At 44.7% G+C, this 20,683-nt stretch overlaps 1 protein-coding gene across 2 annotated transcripts in view; it reads right to left on the reverse strand.

Moving 5' to 3' along the window:
* The window catches only part of GCFC2 (GC-rich sequence DNA-binding factor 2), a 41,380-nt gene extending 34,143 nt beyond the window's left edge, over positions 1–7,237 (reverse strand). For both annotated transcript variants that reach the window (XM_048845663.2, XM_048845665.2), the window contains exons 1-4: positions 6,837–7,237; positions 5,090–5,200; positions 4,158–4,313; positions 2,174–2,395 (exon numbers count right to left, since the gene is read on the reverse strand). In XM_048845663.2, coding sequence (XP_048701620.2) covers positions 2,174–2,395; positions 4,158–4,313; positions 5,090–5,200; positions 6,837–7,146 — 799 coding nt within the window. In that variant the 5' untranslated portion in view covers positions 7,147–7,237. The remainder of the gene's footprint in view (positions 1–2,173; positions 2,396–4,157; positions 4,314–5,089; positions 5,201–6,836) is intronic.
* Between the last annotated feature and the right edge of the window lie 13,446 nt (positions 7,238–20,683).

Here is a 20,683-nt window from a genome sequence, read left to right on the forward strand (position 1 = left end):
AAGGGTCCTGTTCAAAAAGGCAATGGGCAAACCAAGAAGACACACAGCACTGCTATTTACCAAGCTAGTGTCCCTGCGCTGGTGCAGGAGTGGAACAGAAACACTAGCTATATGGGCAGTCCCAGGAGTGCTGCTTTGCCTTGCAATGTGTGCACCAAAATAAAGCACTATCTTTGCTTTCAGTTCTCTTTTACGATACACTTTTAAATCTATAGGTTTCAGAGTAGCAGCTGTGTTAGTCTGTATCTGCAAAACGAAAAGGAGGACTTGTGGCACCTTAGAGACTAAATCTTTAGGTACCTTCTGACAAATAAAATTCTACAGTAACTGCTCTAAACCCATTTTCAAATGACTCTGCAACCTTATTGGGCCATTTACCACATGAATTCTCAACTTTACTAAAAACAGTATTAATGAAACTGAAATAATGAATCTTTTCTAGTGTTTGTTTTCCTTTTTCTGCATCTGCTGCTACAATAAACGTTTGCACTTTGGGGATTAAAAAATGCATTGCCTGGCAGACATCTTGAGCAGCATATAAGGGAGGGCATCGTGGGGGAGGGAGAACAAGCAGGATACAGCTCAGGAAGAGATTTATGGAGTCGGCAAGTGTGGCCGATGGTTGTGCAGCTTGATACCACAGGGAAATAAAACTTTAAAGCATTAAATCTCTGACGCAGATGCCATTTTCAGCATGCTGAGGGCAGGGCGTTTAATGCAAAATACGGAGGGGAGAAAAAAAAAGGTTCCTACCTCCAACCAACATGGCAGTGGACAGCTGGTCCCCGAAAAAAGTAGAATACATCCCCCTATACTGTCTTCTTGTAATTCAGCACATAATGCTCATGGCCATAAGTCCCCATCCCAGCATTTTCAGACTGGCTGCTGGTAGAACTCATCCACAGCAGTTTTAGTATGGCTATTCATATGCTGTTCTTGGGTAGTGTCCAAATCTGTTGGGTAACAAAATTTCTGGCTGCCCTGAAAACATCTCCTCCTGGTTGGATCCCCATGGCATACATGAGGCCAAGGTAGCTTTCAGTGGCTTTTTGGGTGCCAGGCATGTTGTCTTGGGTGCGTTGAGGAAAATTGTCCGCCACATAAGTCTTGGGTTCTGTGGTAGTTTCACTTGCAAAAATGTGGTTCAGTTCCTCAGAGTATGGGCAGGTGATGGGAGCATTACCAGAAGTCCTGTTACGATCCCTTGTCCTCAGGTACTTCCACTGGAGTGCCTTCGCTTTGACTCAGCACTGGGACCAGCTCCAGGAGTGCCTCCTTACCGGCATTTGCTCCAAATGCCTTGTAGATTGTAGTTGGCTGCATTCCAGTGACTCTTCTCCAGATGGGATTGAATATGCAGCTCTCCAAATAGGGCAATCATGTCCTGGATCTCTGAATGAGTCCACACAGAAACCTGGCAGAGGAGAGAGGCTTGGCCTGACTACTATAAGGAGTATTTCAGAGTAGCAGCCATGTTAGTCTGTATCCGCAAAAAGAAAAGGAGAACTTGTGGCTCCTTAGAGACTAATCAATTTATTTCAGCATAAGCTTTCGTGAGCTACAGCTCACTTCATCGGATGCATTCAGTGGAAAATACAGTGGGGAGATTTACATACACAGAGAACATAAACAATGGGTGTTACCGTACACACTGTAACAAGAGTGATCAGGTAAGGTGAGCAAGGAGTATGTGAACTTACTATTATCCGATATCAAACATGGGTATTCTTGGTTGCGTGCCAGCATTTAAACTGAGAGAGGACATCTGGTTAAGATGACCCCAGGGGAGTGGATGGCACAAGACAGGCCAGTCCAGGAATAGAACTATGTAGTGTGAGATAGTAGTTAGAGGACTGCCAGAAGGAGAATAGTTAGGAATGCATCCACCCAAACTTAAAGAAAGCAAACTCCCTATGAAGTGGAGTTACTCCTTTTCTGAGGATTATTAGTGACCTAAGATGCCAAGTAATCACTTATAAAAAAAAAAGTTGTTTGTGGACATAAGGCACTGTAAAGTGAACTAACTAAAGTTAATCTGATTTAATAAACCTGTGTAGAAAAGCCCTAAAAGGGCAATAAGGATCTACACCACTCTTTGCACTGCCCTCTGCACATTCTTCAAACAGTTAAAGTTTTGCCACTTTTATGCCCTGGTAAACAGGCTTAAACTTACCTGCATATTCAGCCATCCTCTGCCTAAGAGTTTTTGTTTTGGGAGCAAAGTGGAGAATCGTGTCACGATCAGAGTCATCCTCACTCTCTGTATCACTGCATGCTGTTTTCTGAGAGACTGGAGCACGATGTGATGGGTCCAGTGGAATATAGTCACCCTGAGTCCTGGCCAAATGACGTTTCCCACAAGCAACCCGGATATAAGCTGCATCAGGTATATTACCTGTAATTAACAGAAAGAACCTAAGGTAAGAGACTAAGAGCAAAATTCAACACTACTCCTCACAACAAAGTTAATTATAAAATGCTTTTTCTCCAAAGTATAGTAATACGTTAGGAGTTTGGGGCTTTTTTCTGCAATACATTGTTAATGATAAATTGAGATAGTTGTGCATGTTATTTCTACAGTCCAAGGGGCTCAACTTGAAAGAGCACAAATATTGAGGAGCACTTCCATACCCCTGCTGCTTCAACTACATCAGGGGTGGGCAAACTATGGCCCAGGAACCACATCCAGCCTTCAGATGCGTCAGTCTGGCCCTCAAGCTGGGGAGCAGGGTCTGGGGCTTGCCTTGCTCCACACGTGCCATGGCTCCGCATGGCTACCAGAAGCAGAGGCATGTCCCTGCTCCAGCTCCTATGTAGAGGGGCAGCCAGGAGGCTCTGCACACTGCCCCTGCAGCTCCCATTGGCTGGGAACCGCAGTCAATGGGAGCTTCAGGGGCAGTGCCTGTGCACGGAACAGTGTGCAGAGCCGCCTGGCCACGCCTCTAGGTAGGAGCCAGAGCGGGGGGGACATGCCACGGCTTTCGGGAGCTGCTTGAGGTAAGCACCACCCAGAGTCTACACCCCTGGCCCCCTCCTGTGCCCCAACCACAGCCCTGATCCCCCTCCCACCCTTTGAACCTCTCAATCCCAACCCCACATCCGCAGCCGGAGCCCCAACCCTCCCTGCACACCCCAACCCGCTGCCCCAGTCCAAAGCCCCCTCCTACACCCTGAACTTCTCATTTCTGGCCCCACCCCAGAGCCTGCACCCACTCCGGCACCCCAACCCCCAATTTTGTGAGTATTCATGGCCCACCATATAATTTCCATACCCAGATATGACCCTTGGGCCAAAAAGTTTGCCCACCCCTAAACTACATGTTAACTTTCCAGTAGTTTTCAGACCTTCAAAACAAAGGCCACAGTAGTCTTAAAAGTCACAATAACCTAAATAAAAGTTTCCAGTATTTATGCCATAAATGGAGGTACATGTTGTAAGCATAACAATTCTCTTCATTTTGCCAGTCCTAAGTCTGAAAAATATAATCAAGGCAAAAATATTATTGAACTATCCTTCAGGCTGCAAATTAAAATATGAGCAGTAAAGAAAAAGAAAAAAAAAGTGTGCTAAACTAGTAATCTAGATCATACATGAAAACGAAAAAAGGATTCCTACTACTATAAATACTTTAATAATCCAGGAATGCAAAAGTTCTCTAAACATTCATCCTTAATGCTGCATTAATAAAGTTATTGCATTTAATTTCCTGTTTATTAAAAATGAAAATATTAGAAAGGACCATAACCTTGAATCCATCATTTCTCTTCTATCCAAATGCCTAGTTATGGTGAGTGATCTATAATAGAGGTTTTTTTGTTTTGTTTCAGCACATACTTATAAAAAAAACAATGATATCTAATTTTACCTTTTCTTTTATTTCATTACTATAAATATTACAGGGCTTTCTATCATATCATCATGCTAAAGATCTATCCCAAGAGACCAGATTGACAATAGACTGTAAAGGCAAATTCCGCTCTCAGTTACACCCATGTAATTCTGGAATAAATGTCCTTGATATACAACGATTTCAGTGAAGTTACTTTAAATATACATTAGTGTAACAGCGTCCAGTGTTTTAAACAGTACTTTGAATATTCTGCAATATGCAAGACTACGTGCAGTACCTACTCGCTGCTCATAACTAGTTACAAACCTGCTGATAAATCCTCTCTTTTCTGTGGAGGGCTGGATTGAGTTTCAGAGGCTGAACTAGTGTAATCTTCACTGGCTGATGAGTAGTGCTCATCCTCCTCTTCTGTCTCACATGTATCAGTACTGTTAATTATTCTAGACTCCGATTGGAAGATTTCTGTATTCAAGGAGAAAAACCAAGACCCAGGATTTTTGTCTCAGCTACTGGAAATGTTGATAACCTGTTAAGAAACATCATAAATCTGAAGACAACAATCAATCCCTGACCCTGAAAAGACTTCTGTGCTTAAATTTACACATTGAGCAATCCCATTGTCTTCAAAGATTTAAGGCAGTATTTTTAGTTATAGTATGAATCTTAACAAAAGCAAAATTTTAGGACACAGTAAAGTAAGGCATCATCATACAAATTCATGTATTTTCATTTCAACTCTATCCTAAATTCAGACAATTTTAGGGGATTCTTAACATGATTTATGACTAGTTTTAAACAGGTTGTGCTGTCTCTCATTAATGAAATCTGAGGCCCACTTCTAAAAAATGAAAATGCTAAAGTCATTGAGAAACTACTGCCTAGGACCAAATCCTGAGACTAATGGAATTTGTAACTGCCTAGTAATCTCCATTTACAATGCGAGTTCCAGGAGGCCAACTCCTCTCAAGGTCAGCCTAAGTGCCCATACTACTCCTACAACGTCAATGGGATTTTGGCAGATGACTTAAACAGATACAGGATCAGACCTGCTCATTATGTGTTTTGGGATATACATTTAAATTTGACTGTTTTCAACCACAAATTCATTCTTGTAATTTATTAATATAAAACAATATGTCTGATAACAGTACTTGCCAAAGCACCCTTCCTTCATGGATCTCAAAATGCTTTACAAACAACTAGACTAAAATACACCCAATAAGTAGCTACGTACTTACCTTTGCTTCTTTCAGCTTCTCTAACTGCAGAGTGAGAGTTTTCTTTCCTTTGCATTCTAAATGTTATTGTGTTAAGAGATGGCTTCTTTATTTTAAAGAGTTCCTCACCCTCTGTAGGAGGGGGAAAAAAAGGATCAGTGTAAACATATTTACAAAGCAACATCACCACATTTGAAACATTTTATTATTTGTTTTACCATAGTGCCTAGTCAGCCTAGTCATGGACCAGGATCACACTGTACTGTACAGACACAGAACAAAAGAGAGTCACTGCCCCAAAGAGTTTACGATCTAAGCATAAGACAAGAGACAACAAATAGATATAGACAAATAGGGTAGTACAAGTAAACAATGAGACAATATTAGTCAACATGACAAGCTGTTGGTGTACTGAGACTACAGCCTAACTATTGTCAAGTTTTTTGTAAGAATCACAGCAAGAGAATTTTGAAGAGGGATTTGAAGGTGCTAAAAGATTACAATACATGTCCCCTTACTTTATCAGGGTAAGATAACCTTAAACAAAGGAAACAACAGTCACCTCCGGTCTTCAGTAGTATTTAGGCATTTAATTCCCACTGAAATCAATACGAGGGTATTTGGTATCTGGGCCTCAATCCATAACAGAGGGTAACATCCATTCCTTCATACTCCACTCCTGACCCTTGTCTTTTAGGCTCCAAGTTCTTTAGGGCAGAGACTGTCATTTATTATATGTTTGCACATTGTCTTTAGGTATTATCATAACATAAGCATAAATTAAAAAAAAACACCACAACCCAAACATCAGACCCAGAATGTGCACAGCCTTATAACTGTAGGGTCCACTCAGATGAAATAGTCCTATGAGTGTCAGGTAGCCATGAAGTTCCAAACTAATCCAGAAAAATCACGTGTGCCTAGTGAAGTCACCAAGGACCATCAGCAGTTTCAGTATCACTGTTGATCAGCACAGCTTTAGTGTGGGAGATCAGCTGTATTTGAGTTTACATGCAAAAAAGTGCAGACCCACCCCTTCACAAAACCTCTTTCACATGAGTCATATATATTGCAGTGTCTTGCAGTATCAAATAGCCAGGTCTTGGCTATGCACTTACTCTTCCTTTATCACATCATTAACTTTACTAGTCTTTGCATCACAAAGCAGTGCAGCTCCCCTCAGTGCAATTCCACTCAACCCACGAATAGGCACTCCGGTAGCTAGCCTGAGCGGCCACCTGTACCACTACAACCACATTGCCATTTTTAGAGCACTAATTTGAGCACAGCTAGTGCCAGTCAGTCTACCTGCACTGGGAAGCACCCTCCCAGCCGCGGTGTAGACATACCCTTACAGGTGCCAGTCCCAGCAGAGATACCGGGAGAACTACTAAAGTGACAGTAGCTCTGCCGTCCAGCCAGGCTCTTGAGGGGTGACTGCAGGTCCCAGTACCTGAGGGTGTTGGAGTGATTAAAGCACAGGACTGGGCACCAGCCTCCTGGGTTCTCATCCAAGCCCTAACACTTGGGCTTGTCCACCCTTGAAAGTTGAGAGGGAGTAAGGCAAGGTGTAAGTTAAAAGTTAGCTGACCCCGGCCATTGTTAGCCCAGAACAAGAGGGCCAGACAAAGGGCCCAGCTGTTTGCAGACCAGCCTGGAGCCTGCTCCCACACCTGTAACACAAGGAGATCTCCATCTCTCTCTCTCTCTCACACACACACACACACACACGCTGCGTGGCGGAAGGGAGCCGGCGTCAGACTTTTACCATCTCGCTCCTCGTCGGCACCGAAGCTCAGCAGGGCGGTCGCTCCCCGCGCCTGCCCCGCTCTGGGGGGGTTCGCCCCTCGGGGCACGCCGCCGCCATCCTCCTCTTCCTCCTGACCTCTAATGTCCCCTGCTGGCCCCTCTGCGGGCGGCTGCCTCTCGGCGGCGGGCCTGGCAGGGCCCTGCGCCTGCTCCTCTTCGCCCTGCGCCCCTTCATACTCCGGCTCCCCTTCGCCGCCGCTGCTGCTGCTGCTACAGCTGGAGGCGGCTCTCTGGCGGCCCCGGAAGTTCCGCGGCGGCCTCCTAAACATTCTATCCGGTAACGGTCACAACGCACGACCGGAGCTAACCTCCGACGGCGCAAGCCTGCTCCGGAAGCGTTCCTCTCGCCATACCTCCCCGTAATACGCATGCGCAGCATCACTCGACGGTCATGAGGAACGAGGAAGTGGAGCGGGGGGGGGGAACAAGTGGCCCCGCCCACTGGCAGCGACTCCGCCCCCTAAGAATCGGGTGGGAGGCGCGGAATAGGCCGCTGGCCAGTCAGCCAGAGAGGGCGGCTCCTCGTTTAACCCTGGATTGAGGGGGGTTAGCCCAGGGCGTTAATGCGCCTGTGCTGAAGCGTTGGAGAGGCTCTTTGGGGTAGAAGGGTGTGAGGGGGGTGTGTCAGGGCTGCCCAGTGAAGTGCAGGGGGCTGATCTGTGGGGCCCACCTCCCTGGCTGCAGGTGCCAGCTGGAAGGTGCACAGTGACTGAGGCAGGGCGTTACAGGAAGGAGAAGGGGCCAGTCTGGTTAAGGCAGTTGACAGCTGCTTGGAGAACTTCCTTTATGCCTGACTCAGCCTGCCAGACCTGTCCCTGCTGTGCAAGTCGCTTACACCAAACTCTCCACCGGCACGGATTATGTTCCCCGCAGTCCAGGTGCTGGACTTGAGACCTTTGGGGCAAGCTTTGCAGGGCTGAACGCTCACAGCTGCTGTTGAAGTCAGGTGTCACTGTGGTGTGAGCACAGAGAGTCCTAGAAAAATAAGTGCTCTAGGAAATAAGGCCTTAGGCATCTCAAGAGGGGCACTCAAAAATGGTGGACACAACGATTTTTGTCTTAATCTCAGTACCTCGGTTCTCCTTCAGGAAAATGAGGATGATAATAGTTAATATCACTTTTCCTGAGAGGGATGGTGCGAAGATGTTACATTTCTGAAGCATTTGCTACATTGAAAATACCATAAAATAACTGAGAAAATTGCCACATAATAATAAATCAATTATTTATTCAGTGCAGCCTGGAGCCTGCTCCCACACCTGTAACACAAGGAGATCTCCATCTCTCTCTCTCTCACACACACACACACACACACGCTGCGTGGCGGAAGGGAGCCGGCGTCAGACTTTTACCATCTCGCTCCTCGTCGGCACTGTCTATCTTGTGCACTGGATGAGGAAGGGGTACTGTGGAAAATAGTAGTATGTGATCAAGTGACTAAAGACAATCATAATGCATACCTGGGGGGCTGAATTAAGGGCTTGTCCATATTTGAAAGCTAATTCTCATAATGTGTTTCTGTTTCAGAAATAACTATTTCTAAAGCAGTCTGTCCAGTGTCCAGCAGTGTTTTGTTGTCCCAGCTTAAGCTGTTTTCGTTTTGCATCATGAAATCCACACAACGTGGTGGTGGTGTTTTTTAAATAAGCACCGCATTCTGTGCAGCCATCCCCTGGTGCAATGTTTCACCACTAAGCTATATGCATTCTGCTATTATTCTAACAGTACACTGTGTTAGGGCTACCAGATGTCCGGGTTTTCCGGGACATTGCCTCTTTTTTGAACCCCTGTCCAAGGGGATTTTTCAAATAACAGGCAATGTCTGGGGTTTTTGTAGAGTAGAGGCTGCAGCTCAGAAAGAACCCCAATTGGTCCGCTTCCTTGCATTGGCAGCTGATTGGTCCATTCCCCTGCAGCCACAGCTGCCAGATCCTGCCCACCCTGGCCCCAGCTGACTCCCAGTCCTAGGAAGGGGGCCTGCAGAGAGTGATGGCTGTAGCTGTGCCCAGGGCTTGCACCAGCCACCCTGCCACCATGACAGGGAATGGTGACACTGTCCCCCACCTCCAGTGAGTACCCCTACTGCAGGTACCCCTTTAGCTTCCCCAACTGTACCCTGTCCTCCAGCCCCCCCTTCCCTCCAGTATCCTCTTTTTGGGAACCTGAAATATGGTAACCCTACACTGTAGGATCTCTACTGGAACTCTGAATCTAGGGGTGAAATTAATAAATTCCTATGATTCCTCTCCTTTCATCCCATCATGCATCTGGCTTTTGTAAGAAAACTCCATTGCCAAATAGCTGCAGTCAGGCAGCATGGAAGAAATACATGACTTGAAATGTATGGTATTCTGGTGACTGCTGTTAAGATGGGAGTGGACCATTTCTTCTCCCCAGAAGGCAAGAAAGCCCAGGACCTCAGCATGGGACCATGCAGAAACACAGGGCATGGTTGCTGTATGATCTGTATGTCTGGGAGCTGGAATCACAATGCAAGCACATGTCTGCAAGCTAGCATTTAAATAGAGCAGGGGTCGGCAACCTTTCAGAAGTGGTGTGCCGAGTCTTCATTTATTCACTCTAATTTAAGGTTTCGCATGCCGGTAATACATTTTAACGTTTTTAGAAGGTCTCTTTCTGTAAGTCTATAATATATAACTAAACTATTGTTGTATGTAAAGTAAATAAGGTTTTTAAAATGTTTAAGAAGCTTCATTTAAAATTAAATTAAAATGCAGAGCCCCCCCGGACTGGTGGCCAGGATCTGGGCAGTGTGAGTGCCACTGAAAATCAGCTCACGTGCCGCCTTTGGCGCACATGCCATAGATTTGCCTACCCCTGAAACAGGGTGATGACATCCCATCAAGATGACTGATCCTGGAGGAGTAGAGGGCACATATGTGAGACAGGCTGACCCAGGTATGCAGTAAAGCCCCCTCACTCCACCAGCTTTCAATGGTTAAAAGAGGAGCTTCCCCTCAAGCTGATTGATTCCTGATCACCCCGGGGCAGGGTCCCTTCCAGTGGGCAAGGCCAGCAGGGAGCCTGATTGTTTTTTTCACACTCCACCTCCACATAGCTTTTTGCAATGCAAGGGCTGCTAGAGGCGGAATAGTTTATTTGAAATGGGGATGCATACACACCTACCTTATTGCCTGCTAACTCATTCCAAAATTTATGAAACTTGCTTTCAAAATGGATTTTGTAATGCAGATTGAGACACCAGGTAATTAAAAAAAAATTGTTTATGAATGCAAGACACTTCATCCCAAAACAACTAAAGTTAATCTGAAATAACTTTCAAGTGAGACAAGATCTAAAATTACACAGGCAATCTTAATTCTGGCATTTCCAAGCTTTTGGCTTCTTGACTTTGAAACCTTCACATTCTTTTAACAGGGTTTTTTGTTGTTGTTGTTGTTGGGGTTTTTTTTGGTACTTCTATAGTAATGTTGTAACATCCAGAAATGATCTGTTTGCCCTGTCAATTAAATCCTTATTTTGTCACTTCTGGTAATCTTAGGTATGCTATGCCTTCGTACACTACTTTGTCTTACAGCTTTTATCTTGTGTCCTATGCTATTTCCACATTTTTCCAGAAATGTGCAAACCCCCGTTAACTTTCTCTTTTGAAGCATTCCATGAAGTGTTCTGAAAGGGTTTGTGTAATTTATTTCAAAGGTGGTTCTTACGTCACCCTTTATTGATTCAATAATTAATGGATGCTTTCAGAGATAATTATTAAGACAACAATCCTGATAAGAGGTTCTATATAGTCTTCTCAGGAACAGTACTCACACTTCTACAGAGTTCAGTTATGAAATATGTAGCCACATGCATCACCAACTTTCAGCTTAGTTGAAATAAAAAAGTGGCCTGCCCTAAAATATACCATGGTTTTGTTCAAGTGAAGGGGAAAGATCTGGTAACAAAGTTTATTACAGGGCACTGGTGGGAGTTGCTGAAAGAAGAGAGGGGAAACTTGTGTTGGGTTTGAAATAGGAGTTGGAAGTGGGAATACAATGGATGAGAAATTATAAACAAAAGCAAGCATAGAAACTTCTAGCACTCTGAAGAATAAGCATATTATCTTCAACCTCTGACATAATTCTATTAAATATCAATCTAAAGTATACAGCTGTGCAGAATAGCTGCCATCTCCTATCGCATAGCCTAGAAAAGTGGTTCTAAATCAGGGGTACATGTACCCCTGAAGGTACACAGAGGTCTTTGAGGGAGTACATCAACTCATCTAGATAGTTGCCTAGTTTTATAACAAGCTACATGAAAAGCACGAGTGAAGTCAGTACAAACTACAATTTCATACAGACAATGACTTGTTTAGACTGCTCTATATGCTCTACACTGACATGTATGTACAATATTTATATTCCAGTTAGTTTATTGTATTAATTATATAGTAAACATATAATTTTGTCAGTAATAGTGTGCAATTTGTCAGAAATAGTGTGCTGTGACACTTTTGTATTTTTATGTTTGATTTTGTAAGCAAGTAGTTTTTAAGTGAGGTGAAACTTGTGGTATGCAAGACAAATCAGACTTCTGAAAGGGGTACAGTAATCTGGAAAGGTTGAGAGCAACTGGCCTAGAACGTATGGGGGGAAATGCACCTAAAGTATAAGTATAAGAATGGGTAAGGCCCCTATTGTAGATTCATGGGAAGATGGATAGACAACATTTTCTAGTAACATGAAAACTAATATGAAAACATTAAATTGGAGAAACAAATGCATTTGGAAAAAAAATTCAGCTGTGGGTCATGGCTCATAGCATCAGGGTAACAAGTTGCAATAAATTATCTTGCTTAAGTCTGGTAACATTTTTATTGCCACTACATTCTTGTTTTTCTAATGCTACAACAATCAAATTCATTGCATTAATAAGTGCTTGCATTTTTCTGTGTGTCTGTTCTGCAGCCAGGTTTCTCAAGTAGTGCATATGTATTCAGCAGTTAGCAATATTTTCTTTGCCAAAATTCAGTCTGCATGAGGCAGTGCTGCTGTCAAATCACATTCTGTCCATTTAATCTAGATTTTCTATGAATACCAGAATAAGAATAATTTCTCAATGGGTGACCAAAGAGTCTTTACTGCTCTAATAGTATGAGTAACCCAACCTTCCTCCCCGAGAACCTCTTTGTCTTGGCAAGGGAACAGGATTGGGGCATTTTTTTTTTCATACAGATTTACTCTTTTTGAAATAGTAGGGATCCTACAAGGTTACACACCAGCCAGCCCCATTCACTGTCTAATGAAATGTAAGAGTGTCTGGTTCAGAACCCAAAACACTGCTTTTTGGAAGGGCATGTGTTGGAGGCAGCAGACACCTTTTTGAGATGTTACCACACAATGTCAATATCAGAAACACACCAGCCTCATTGCTTTGGGTATAGAACATACATATTCACATGTCCCTGTGCCTATAGCATAGCAGATTCCCAGGATTAGGCACCAAAAGATGCTTCAGAAATAGAAGGGCCAGACTACTGAAAATATCAAACATTTGTGAGGAGGAAAAAATAGGGGTGTAATTGCATGTGGCACTATGGGGTAAATAGGGACTAGCAGAAGTATTAAAGGATAGAAACACTTGGTTACCATGTATGAAATGTTGGGAGACAATTTTTAAGAGTTTGTGTGAATAATTTTCAGGCTGTCACCAAAGAGCCAGTGCCATCCCTCATGTAGGTGTATTCGAAACAACAGCTGGGGCAACTGCTATGGGGAACTTTTAGCCTAAAGAGGTGCCTACCATTGCCCATCATAGTTAAACAGAAGGTCGCAACCAGATTAAATTAGTTTGTGTGCAAACACGCTGCAACCGTTCTGATTTTTCAAAAACAGTAGCAAATTGTATGTAACATGTCTCATCCACTAGACAGCAGTTCATTAACTGCACACAAAATATATTACCCGAGCCATTTTGTCTCACAAGCTATGGGTCACTTTGGTGTGGAAGCCTTTCTCTGATGCAGCAGAAATCTTTATCAAAATCTTTTATATTGTTTATTGCCGAACCATTAAATGTTGTTCTGAGCATGTGCTTGAATGGATTTGTCTCTCAGCAAGCCAAGGCATTGTTACCTGGGCATAGGCGTTGTATGGCTTGGGCTGTAAGAACAAAACATCAGTGACTTCTGCCGTGTTTTCCAAACAAGCAGCGACATAGCAGAAAAGGTGAGCCACATGACTGAATGTATTTGAGGCAGGGGTAGGGAGAAAATCTGATCCTGCTGCTCCCAGTTCAGGGGTTGGGCAACTACTCTATCTGTGGCTTGTTCTGCTAATATTGGAGATCTTCACCTATCAGCTTTCAGATCACTATATTCAGCGGCTGTCCTAGGCACAGGCAAGCTAGGCAGCTCCCTTGGGTGGCACAGCCATGGCAAAAAGGTGTGATCTACCTCACACTAGCCTGCAACAGTGCAGACTGTCAGTGCAGATGTGTACATCCTGATGCACATTAACAGTTCCTTAATATGCTTTGATCTCATCCTCTTTGAAAGGGACAAGAGGAAAGTGCATTAACAAACTGTTAATGCATGTCAGCAGGGTGCACATGGTGTGTACCCTGTACATATTAACACATGCACTGAGACGTCAGCAAGGGCCATAAGGCCGGAAAGCCCAGTGTTGTTCAGTGAGGGCAGGCCAGGGAAGCCCATGGCCCAGCTTGGACCCCAGCAGACTCTCCCCAAACAAGCCTGAGTACAAGGGCCCCCAGGGTGGGTTGTGATCAGCCCCCTTCCCCAGTTCTCCTACCAAGTTCTAGCCAAGTCTGAAAAAAAGTTAACCATGTATAGAAAAAGGCCAGTTGCATAAGGACCTAGGATTGGATATTCTCACATTTTTTGAGTTTTTTTCTCCACACTGGCATCTTTGGATGATGTTAAGAGATTTTGGGCCCTCTTGTACACCTCAAAGTAACTCAGCTCAGTGTGATGTTTCATCTCCTCTTCTTGAATCAGATTTACTTGCCAGAACATTTCCTTGCAAAATCATAGAATTATGCCCACTTCCTCTGCAGAACCTGTCATTGTGTGAGATCTTCCAGATCATTTTGTCCATAAGCAAAGAGGCAGGCATTGTAACCCTCAAAGATTTTGTCTAGGAGTAGCTGGGCCAGCTAACAATACACTACTTCTTGACTGGCACATGTGTCATCCTCTGGATTCAGCAACCAAAACCAACAGTCATAGGAGAATGTCAACCGCCTGTTTGTGTGAAGATGATATATCAGTATTTCCTTTCCAGAAATGGATACAACACATTTTGTTCAAACTTACTGTTCCCTTTGGGTTAGTGGCCTGACTCTGACTGCGACAGTCATAGGACTGTTCTTCCCAGAATATCCTCCCCTCACACAGACGTTCAGCTGCTCTTTCACACTTCCAAGACTCCCCCCATTTTCATAATAGAGATCCAAGTCTGAAGAACTGTCAGATATTACAGTCATATTTAGACTTCAATCAAGAAGAAGCTGCTGCACTGCTCATTTTTCTGGCTCTGTTAATTACATTCTCACAAACTGCTCTGCTTTCTCTCTTCTTCAAAAGGCCACTTGGTAGATCTGGGTGCTTCTGTCTCTTCCCAGCTAACCAAATCCCATAATCTTCCTTCTCCACCCAGCACACTATCTCAAAGGGCCCGAGCCATTTAGTGAACATTGTACACTTGGAGCTAGGTAGTAATAACAAGACACTCCCGCTAACTGGTAAACCCCAGCCTCACATTCCTATTATCATATTGATACCAGAGAGATTCCCTGGACTCCATTTTGTGCCCCTAGCTTCCATTTTGAATAGGCAAAAATCACTCCACCATCAGACACTGCAGGTCACAGGATACTTCACTGTTGAAAGTAGGAAAAAGGGGTGTGTAAGAAAAAACCCCTATAAAATTGGCAGAAAGCCAAACAAGTGCAGCATAACTCTGTGGTAAACAAGTAGCGATAAAGATGTGCAGTAAGATGTGGTAGTTGACAGGATAGTATAAAAGGCAGACAGGACAGTTAGAACAGAGGAGCAGAGAAAGACGGAGAGCGGACAAGAAGCTGAGAGAGACTGGAATGGAGATGGAGAATGGAGCCAAGCAGATAGCTGACTGAAACTGATTTCAGCAGCAGCAATAAGATAGCATAGTGAAGCCAAAAGGACAGAGTATAGCCTGTTATAATTATAGTATAAGTGTAGCATAGTATAGTGTAGGATTAGTGTTAGTATGTGTATGCCTGGGTTAATAAAGATGCATAAGATTTTGTTATTAATGTAATTTACCTATATAAAATTTAAAGTACATTTAAGAACTGCTGTCAGCGACCTGTTGCAGAGTGGTCATCTGTAACAGAGCACAATCACTTAGAATCATTTAAACTATATGCAGTTGTGGCTTGAATGCTCTTTAACTTGCAGTAAGGGTTAGGTGTCTGATTTTTATTTCTAGATTATTACTGTATTGGGGATTATTAGTTACATTAATAAAAAGATAATTTGTTTTGGAAACAATACTGCCTGTGTCAATCATTTATTGGAAGGCTGTATCCGGGTCCTTCAAGTGTTTGCTTAACTACTCTGGAGATCCCTACCTTAGGAGACACAGATTAAAAGGCAGATAGGGAGGCTCTTCTAACCCCAAAGCCTGTTTTTCAGTACAGCTCCTGTGAATGTTGCACAGCCTGTAAATTTTGCTTGGCAAAGGCCCTAATCAAATCCAGCTGTTCCTGCAGATTTAAGACATACTTCACAATATTCTCAGCCTTGGTTCATTGGTCCTGACAAGCTTCCTGCATGAGGTCCTGAAGGTCTTCCGTACAATAACTCAAAAGGGGAGAGCCCTATGGAAGATCAGGGCACCTCCCTGATGCCAAACATTAGATACAAGAGCAGTTTTTCCTAGTTGTGGGATTTGACTGTGACAAACTTGCATAGCATTCCCTTTAGAGCTGGTTAAAATGTTCCACTACCCTGTCCATTCTGAGGTGGTAAACTTTAGTTCTTATGGACTGTATGTCAAGTAGGGAGAAAACTTCTTGTAGTATCCTTGGCATGAAGGTGGTGCCCTGATCTAGGTAGGCATCCCCAAGGTGATGCTGACCAGAGAACACTTTTAGCAATTCATCCATAACTACTTGGGTTGATACTGTCCACAGGAGAATGACTTGGGGGTACTGGGTGGCATAATCCAGGATGACTAAAATGTAGCAGCATCCGCAGGCTATTGGTTCAAGATACCCAACTTAATCTGGCCCAATACATTCAAATGGCTAGTCTACTAAGGAAAGAGGAACCAGGGTAGGTTTGGGACACACCAACTGACATTTGGGACAGGGAAAAAAAAATCTTAATTATAGATACAGAATGAGGGGGTCTAAATTAGCTATTACCACTCAAGAAAGAGACCTTGAAATCATTATAGATAGTTCCGTGAAAACTGCTCAGTGTGCAGTGGCAGTCAAAAAAGCTAACAGAATGTTAGGAGCCATTTGGAAAGGGATAGATAAAACAGAAAATATCATAATTCCACAGTATATATCCATGGCACGCCCAAGTCTTGAATACTGTGTGCAGTTATGGCTGCCTCATCTCAACAAATATATATTACAATTGGAAAAGGCAACACAAATGATTAGGGGTATGGAACAGCTTTTATATGAGGAAAGATTTAAAAGATTGGAACTGATCACCTTAGAAAAGACACAACTAAAGGGGGATATAATAGAGGTCTATAAAATCATGAATGGTATGTGGAAAGAAAACAGTGATGTGTTATTTACTCTTTCACATAACACAAGAATTGGGGTCACCCAACAAAATTAATAGGCAGCAGGTTTAAAACAAACAAAAGAAAGTACTTCTTTATACAATGCACAGTCAACCTGTGGAACTCATTGTTAAGGATGTTGTGAAGGCCAAAAGTATAACTGGGTTCAAAAAAGAATTAGATAAATTCATGGAGGATAGGTCCATCAATAAATAAGTATTAATTAAGATGGTCAAGGATGCAACCCCATGCACCGGGTATTGCTAAACTTCCAACTGCCAAAAGCTGGGACTGGTCGACAGGGAATGGATCACTTGAAACTCCTCTGTTTTGTTCATTCCCTCTGAAACATCTGGCACTGGCCACAGCCAGAGACAGTATATTGAGCTAGATTGACCATTGGTCTGACCCCTAAAGGAGATGGGGACCTCTAGCTGTGACTGGCATATTCCAGCTCTTTGACCACCTGAACCAGGACATCTCCTTCCACATTAAAGTGAAGGTAGTGAGCATCCCATTCTGCATCCACCAGGGTCCCATCCACCCTCACCAGCTGCCCATTCAGGCAGCTAAACCCTATCATTTTGCTGGAGGTAGCAGCCCTTTTGTGGACCTGTCAGGGGTGTCCAAACTGTACTGGATATCTGTGCTCTTCCGTGCTCTTTCACCAGTTCTGGTCCAGGGTCCATAGAGTCCCTGGGGGCCTGAGTGGCCACAGGTGGTGGTATCTGAGTCAGGATCCTGTGAGGGCACCTCTGGAGGGTCCAAGCCACACTGAGTGACAGCTGATATAAGGACTCATCTTCCCAGGCCCTTAAATGTTAGTAGAGCTTGCTTCTGGGCAAAGCAGTGCTCCGTATGTGTTTTATGGGCCTGGGTAGTAGTGCCAAAGAGTTCAGGGTCAATAAAAGGGAATTTTTTTCTAAGAGGTAAAACAAGTACCTCCTGCAGGCTAGGATCTGAGTGTGATTGGTTTGCTTCCTGTAGCAGGCCAGTTACTGGGCCCAGTGGCGAATTAAAGATTTTGCCGCCCCAAGGCCCTGAAATAATTGCCGCCCCCCCGCCCCAGCTCATCTCCACTCTGCCTCCTCCCCTGAACGCGCTGCCGAGTCCTTCTTCTCCCCACTTTCTGCCAGTGCTTGTGCATGAAACAGCTTCGCGAAGAGGGGGGAATGTGGCGCGCTCAGGAGAGGAGGCGGGGCCGGGGTGGGGATTTGGGGAAGGGGACCAATAGGGGCAGGGAGGGGGTGGGGAATGGGGGCGGGGAAGGGGTGGAGTTGGGGCAGGGCCGGGGGTGGAGGGCGGGAACTGGAGCCGGGGGAAGCAGCCTCTGGCTGCTATTATAAATTTTCCGCCCCTGCAAATTTTCCGCCCTAGGCCTAGGCCTTGTTGGCCTAGGAGTTAATATGCCGCTGACCGGGCCCCGATCTCAACCAGCATCACTGCGTCTGACAATTCTTTCACCCTGGCCACCACTCACCCTGCAGCCAGAGTCGGTGCTAGGCATAAGCAGACTAAGCAATTGCTTAAGGCCCCAAGCAGCTCAAGCTTCATATTAATTATTAGTATGTCTTGTGCAGGGAGGGGTTCCCAATGAGCTAGCACTGATACTGCCCGCAGCACTCCTGTTTATGGACAGCTTAAGCCTGGTAGTGGGGTAGGATTGGAATTCTCCATGGATACACCCTATAAGCAACATTCCCCCGGTCATTGGGAAGTCAGGGGCCCAGTAGCTGCTCATGTATAAATATCTGTCTAGAGTTGGAGTCAACCAGCACCTGGACCTCCCCGCATTGACAATAATGGGGACAACTAGAACACTGGGCTTCCTGAGGAATGCTGATGTCTCAGAGGAGCAGGCTACAGCATAGTCAAATTCCATACTGGAGCAGGAGCTGTGGCCCTACTACCCGCAAGTGAAGCCAGATCAGGCTCCTTGATAACTCTAGGGTTGTACCAGTTCTCACCTAGTCAGTAGTGGTTTACAACAGGGGAACAACTTCCGCAGCTCCTGTCAGCCCCCTTTTCTCACAGGCCCCTTTATTCCCCACCCAACTGCACTCCTTTGAGACTGTTGTCCCAAAGGTAGGTAGGGGACTGCCCCAGCTCACAGAATGGATTTCCTGTGGTCTTCGCAAGCCCCTGGGTTTTCCCTTCTTCTGAGAGTACAACACGCTGCAGGGGGAAACCAGCAGATCCGCTTAGAACCATAGTTCTCCTGGTTCCGGTCAGGAGAGTGCCCCACAATCTAGTTCAGCCTCCAAAAAGTTCTCAACCAAACATACTGTAGTCTTCAGGTTGGCTGCCTGATCCCGGTCAACCCACTCCTGAGGTCCTGGAGGCAAAACCCAGCAGAACTGTTCAGGAACCACCAGTTCAATGATTTCACTGGGGGATTGGGATATTGGCCTTAGCCATTGGCAGCAAAAGTCTAAGAGCTCTTGTGCCACCAGAGGCCTTGCGTCAGAACCCAGTTGCGAAAACTGAGAATAAATTGTTTGGCCTGGAACTGCCCACAGTAACCCTCCTCCGTGAGGCCCAGACAATCCAAAATAGCAGCTTTAAGTCTTCCATAATCTCCAGCAGAGGTGAAGCCTAATGCCCGATATGCTGCCTGAGCCTCCCCAATCAGACAGAGGGCTAGCCAGAGGGCCCATTGCTCCCGGGGCCAATGGTGGGCCAGGGCCAGGCACTCAAATGCCTCCAGGTATGCCTCTGGATCATCTTGGTCAGGACCCCTCCCCTACCCAGGGTCACTGGGGATGCCACACACACCTCTGCTCCTTGGGCTCCAGGGCATTCCCGGATTATTAAGTGGTGGAGGATCTGCTGCTCTTGCTCCATAAATTGCTGGACCTGGATTTTCTGCTGCTGCTGCTCTCCAAAAGCTATTTCAAAAGAGACGCTTTGTCCCGGGGTGGCGAGTTACATGGGCCCATGGTGCCCATGCTCCAGCAAATTCAGGGCCAGGGTCTGTTTCTGAAGTTTTTTTGTTGAAGAATTGCCACTTTTAGGTCTGTTATTGAGTGACCAGGGAGATTGAAGTGTTCTCCTACTCACCAGCAACTACGCACCACACAACAAAAACACCAACCTAGGAACCAAACCCTGCAACAAATCCCGGTGCCAACTCTGTCTACATAGCTATTCAAGAGACACCATCATAGGACCTAATCACATCAGCCACACCATCAGAGGCTCATTCACTGCACATCTACCAATGTTATATATGCCATCATGTGCCAGCAATGCCCTTCGGCCATGTACATTGGCCAAACCAGACAGTCTCTACGCAAAAGAATAAATGGACACAAATCTGACATCAGGAATTAGAACATTCAAAAACCAGTAGGAGAACACTTCAGTCTCCCTGTTCACTCAATAACAGACCTAAAAGTGGCAATTCTTAAAAAAAAAACCCTTCAAAAACAGACTCCAACATGAAACTGCAGAACTGGAATTAATTTGCAAACTGGACACCATCAAATTAGGCCTGAATAAAGACTGGGAGTGGTTGGGTCATTACAAAACCTAAACCTATTTCCCCCATACTAATTTTCCCCTACTGTTACTCACACCTTCTTGTCAACTGTTTTAAATGGGCCACTCTCATTACCACTACAAGAGTTATTTTTCCTCCCTTGGTATCCTGCTGTTAATTGAATTGTCTCATTAGACTGACCTCACACTTGGTAAGGCAACTCCCATCTTTTCATGTATTTATACCTGCTCCTGTATTTTCCACTCCATGCACCTGATGAAGTGGGTTCTAGCCCACGAAAGCTTATGCCCAAATAAATCTGTTAGTCTCTAAGGTGCCACAAGGACTTCTCGTTGTTTTTGCTAATACAGACTAACACGGCTACCACTCTGAAACCTCTAGTTATAAATCCACAGTCCCGAGAATTGGAGTAGTAAAGAGGCAAAATGGAGATGTCTCAGGTGCCTTTTATATCCTCTGCCATGTACACAGAAAGTTACTGTTCCAAACAAAGCCCACAGTTCTTGGTCCAAGATTGAGTCCAGG

The sequence above is a fragment of the Caretta caretta genome, chromosome 3 (genome assembly GCF_965140235.1).
Source record: "Caretta caretta isolate rCarCar2 chromosome 3, rCarCar1.hap1, whole genome shotgun sequence".
Taxonomy (NCBI): Eukaryota; Metazoa; Chordata; order Testudines; family Cheloniidae; genus Caretta; species Caretta caretta.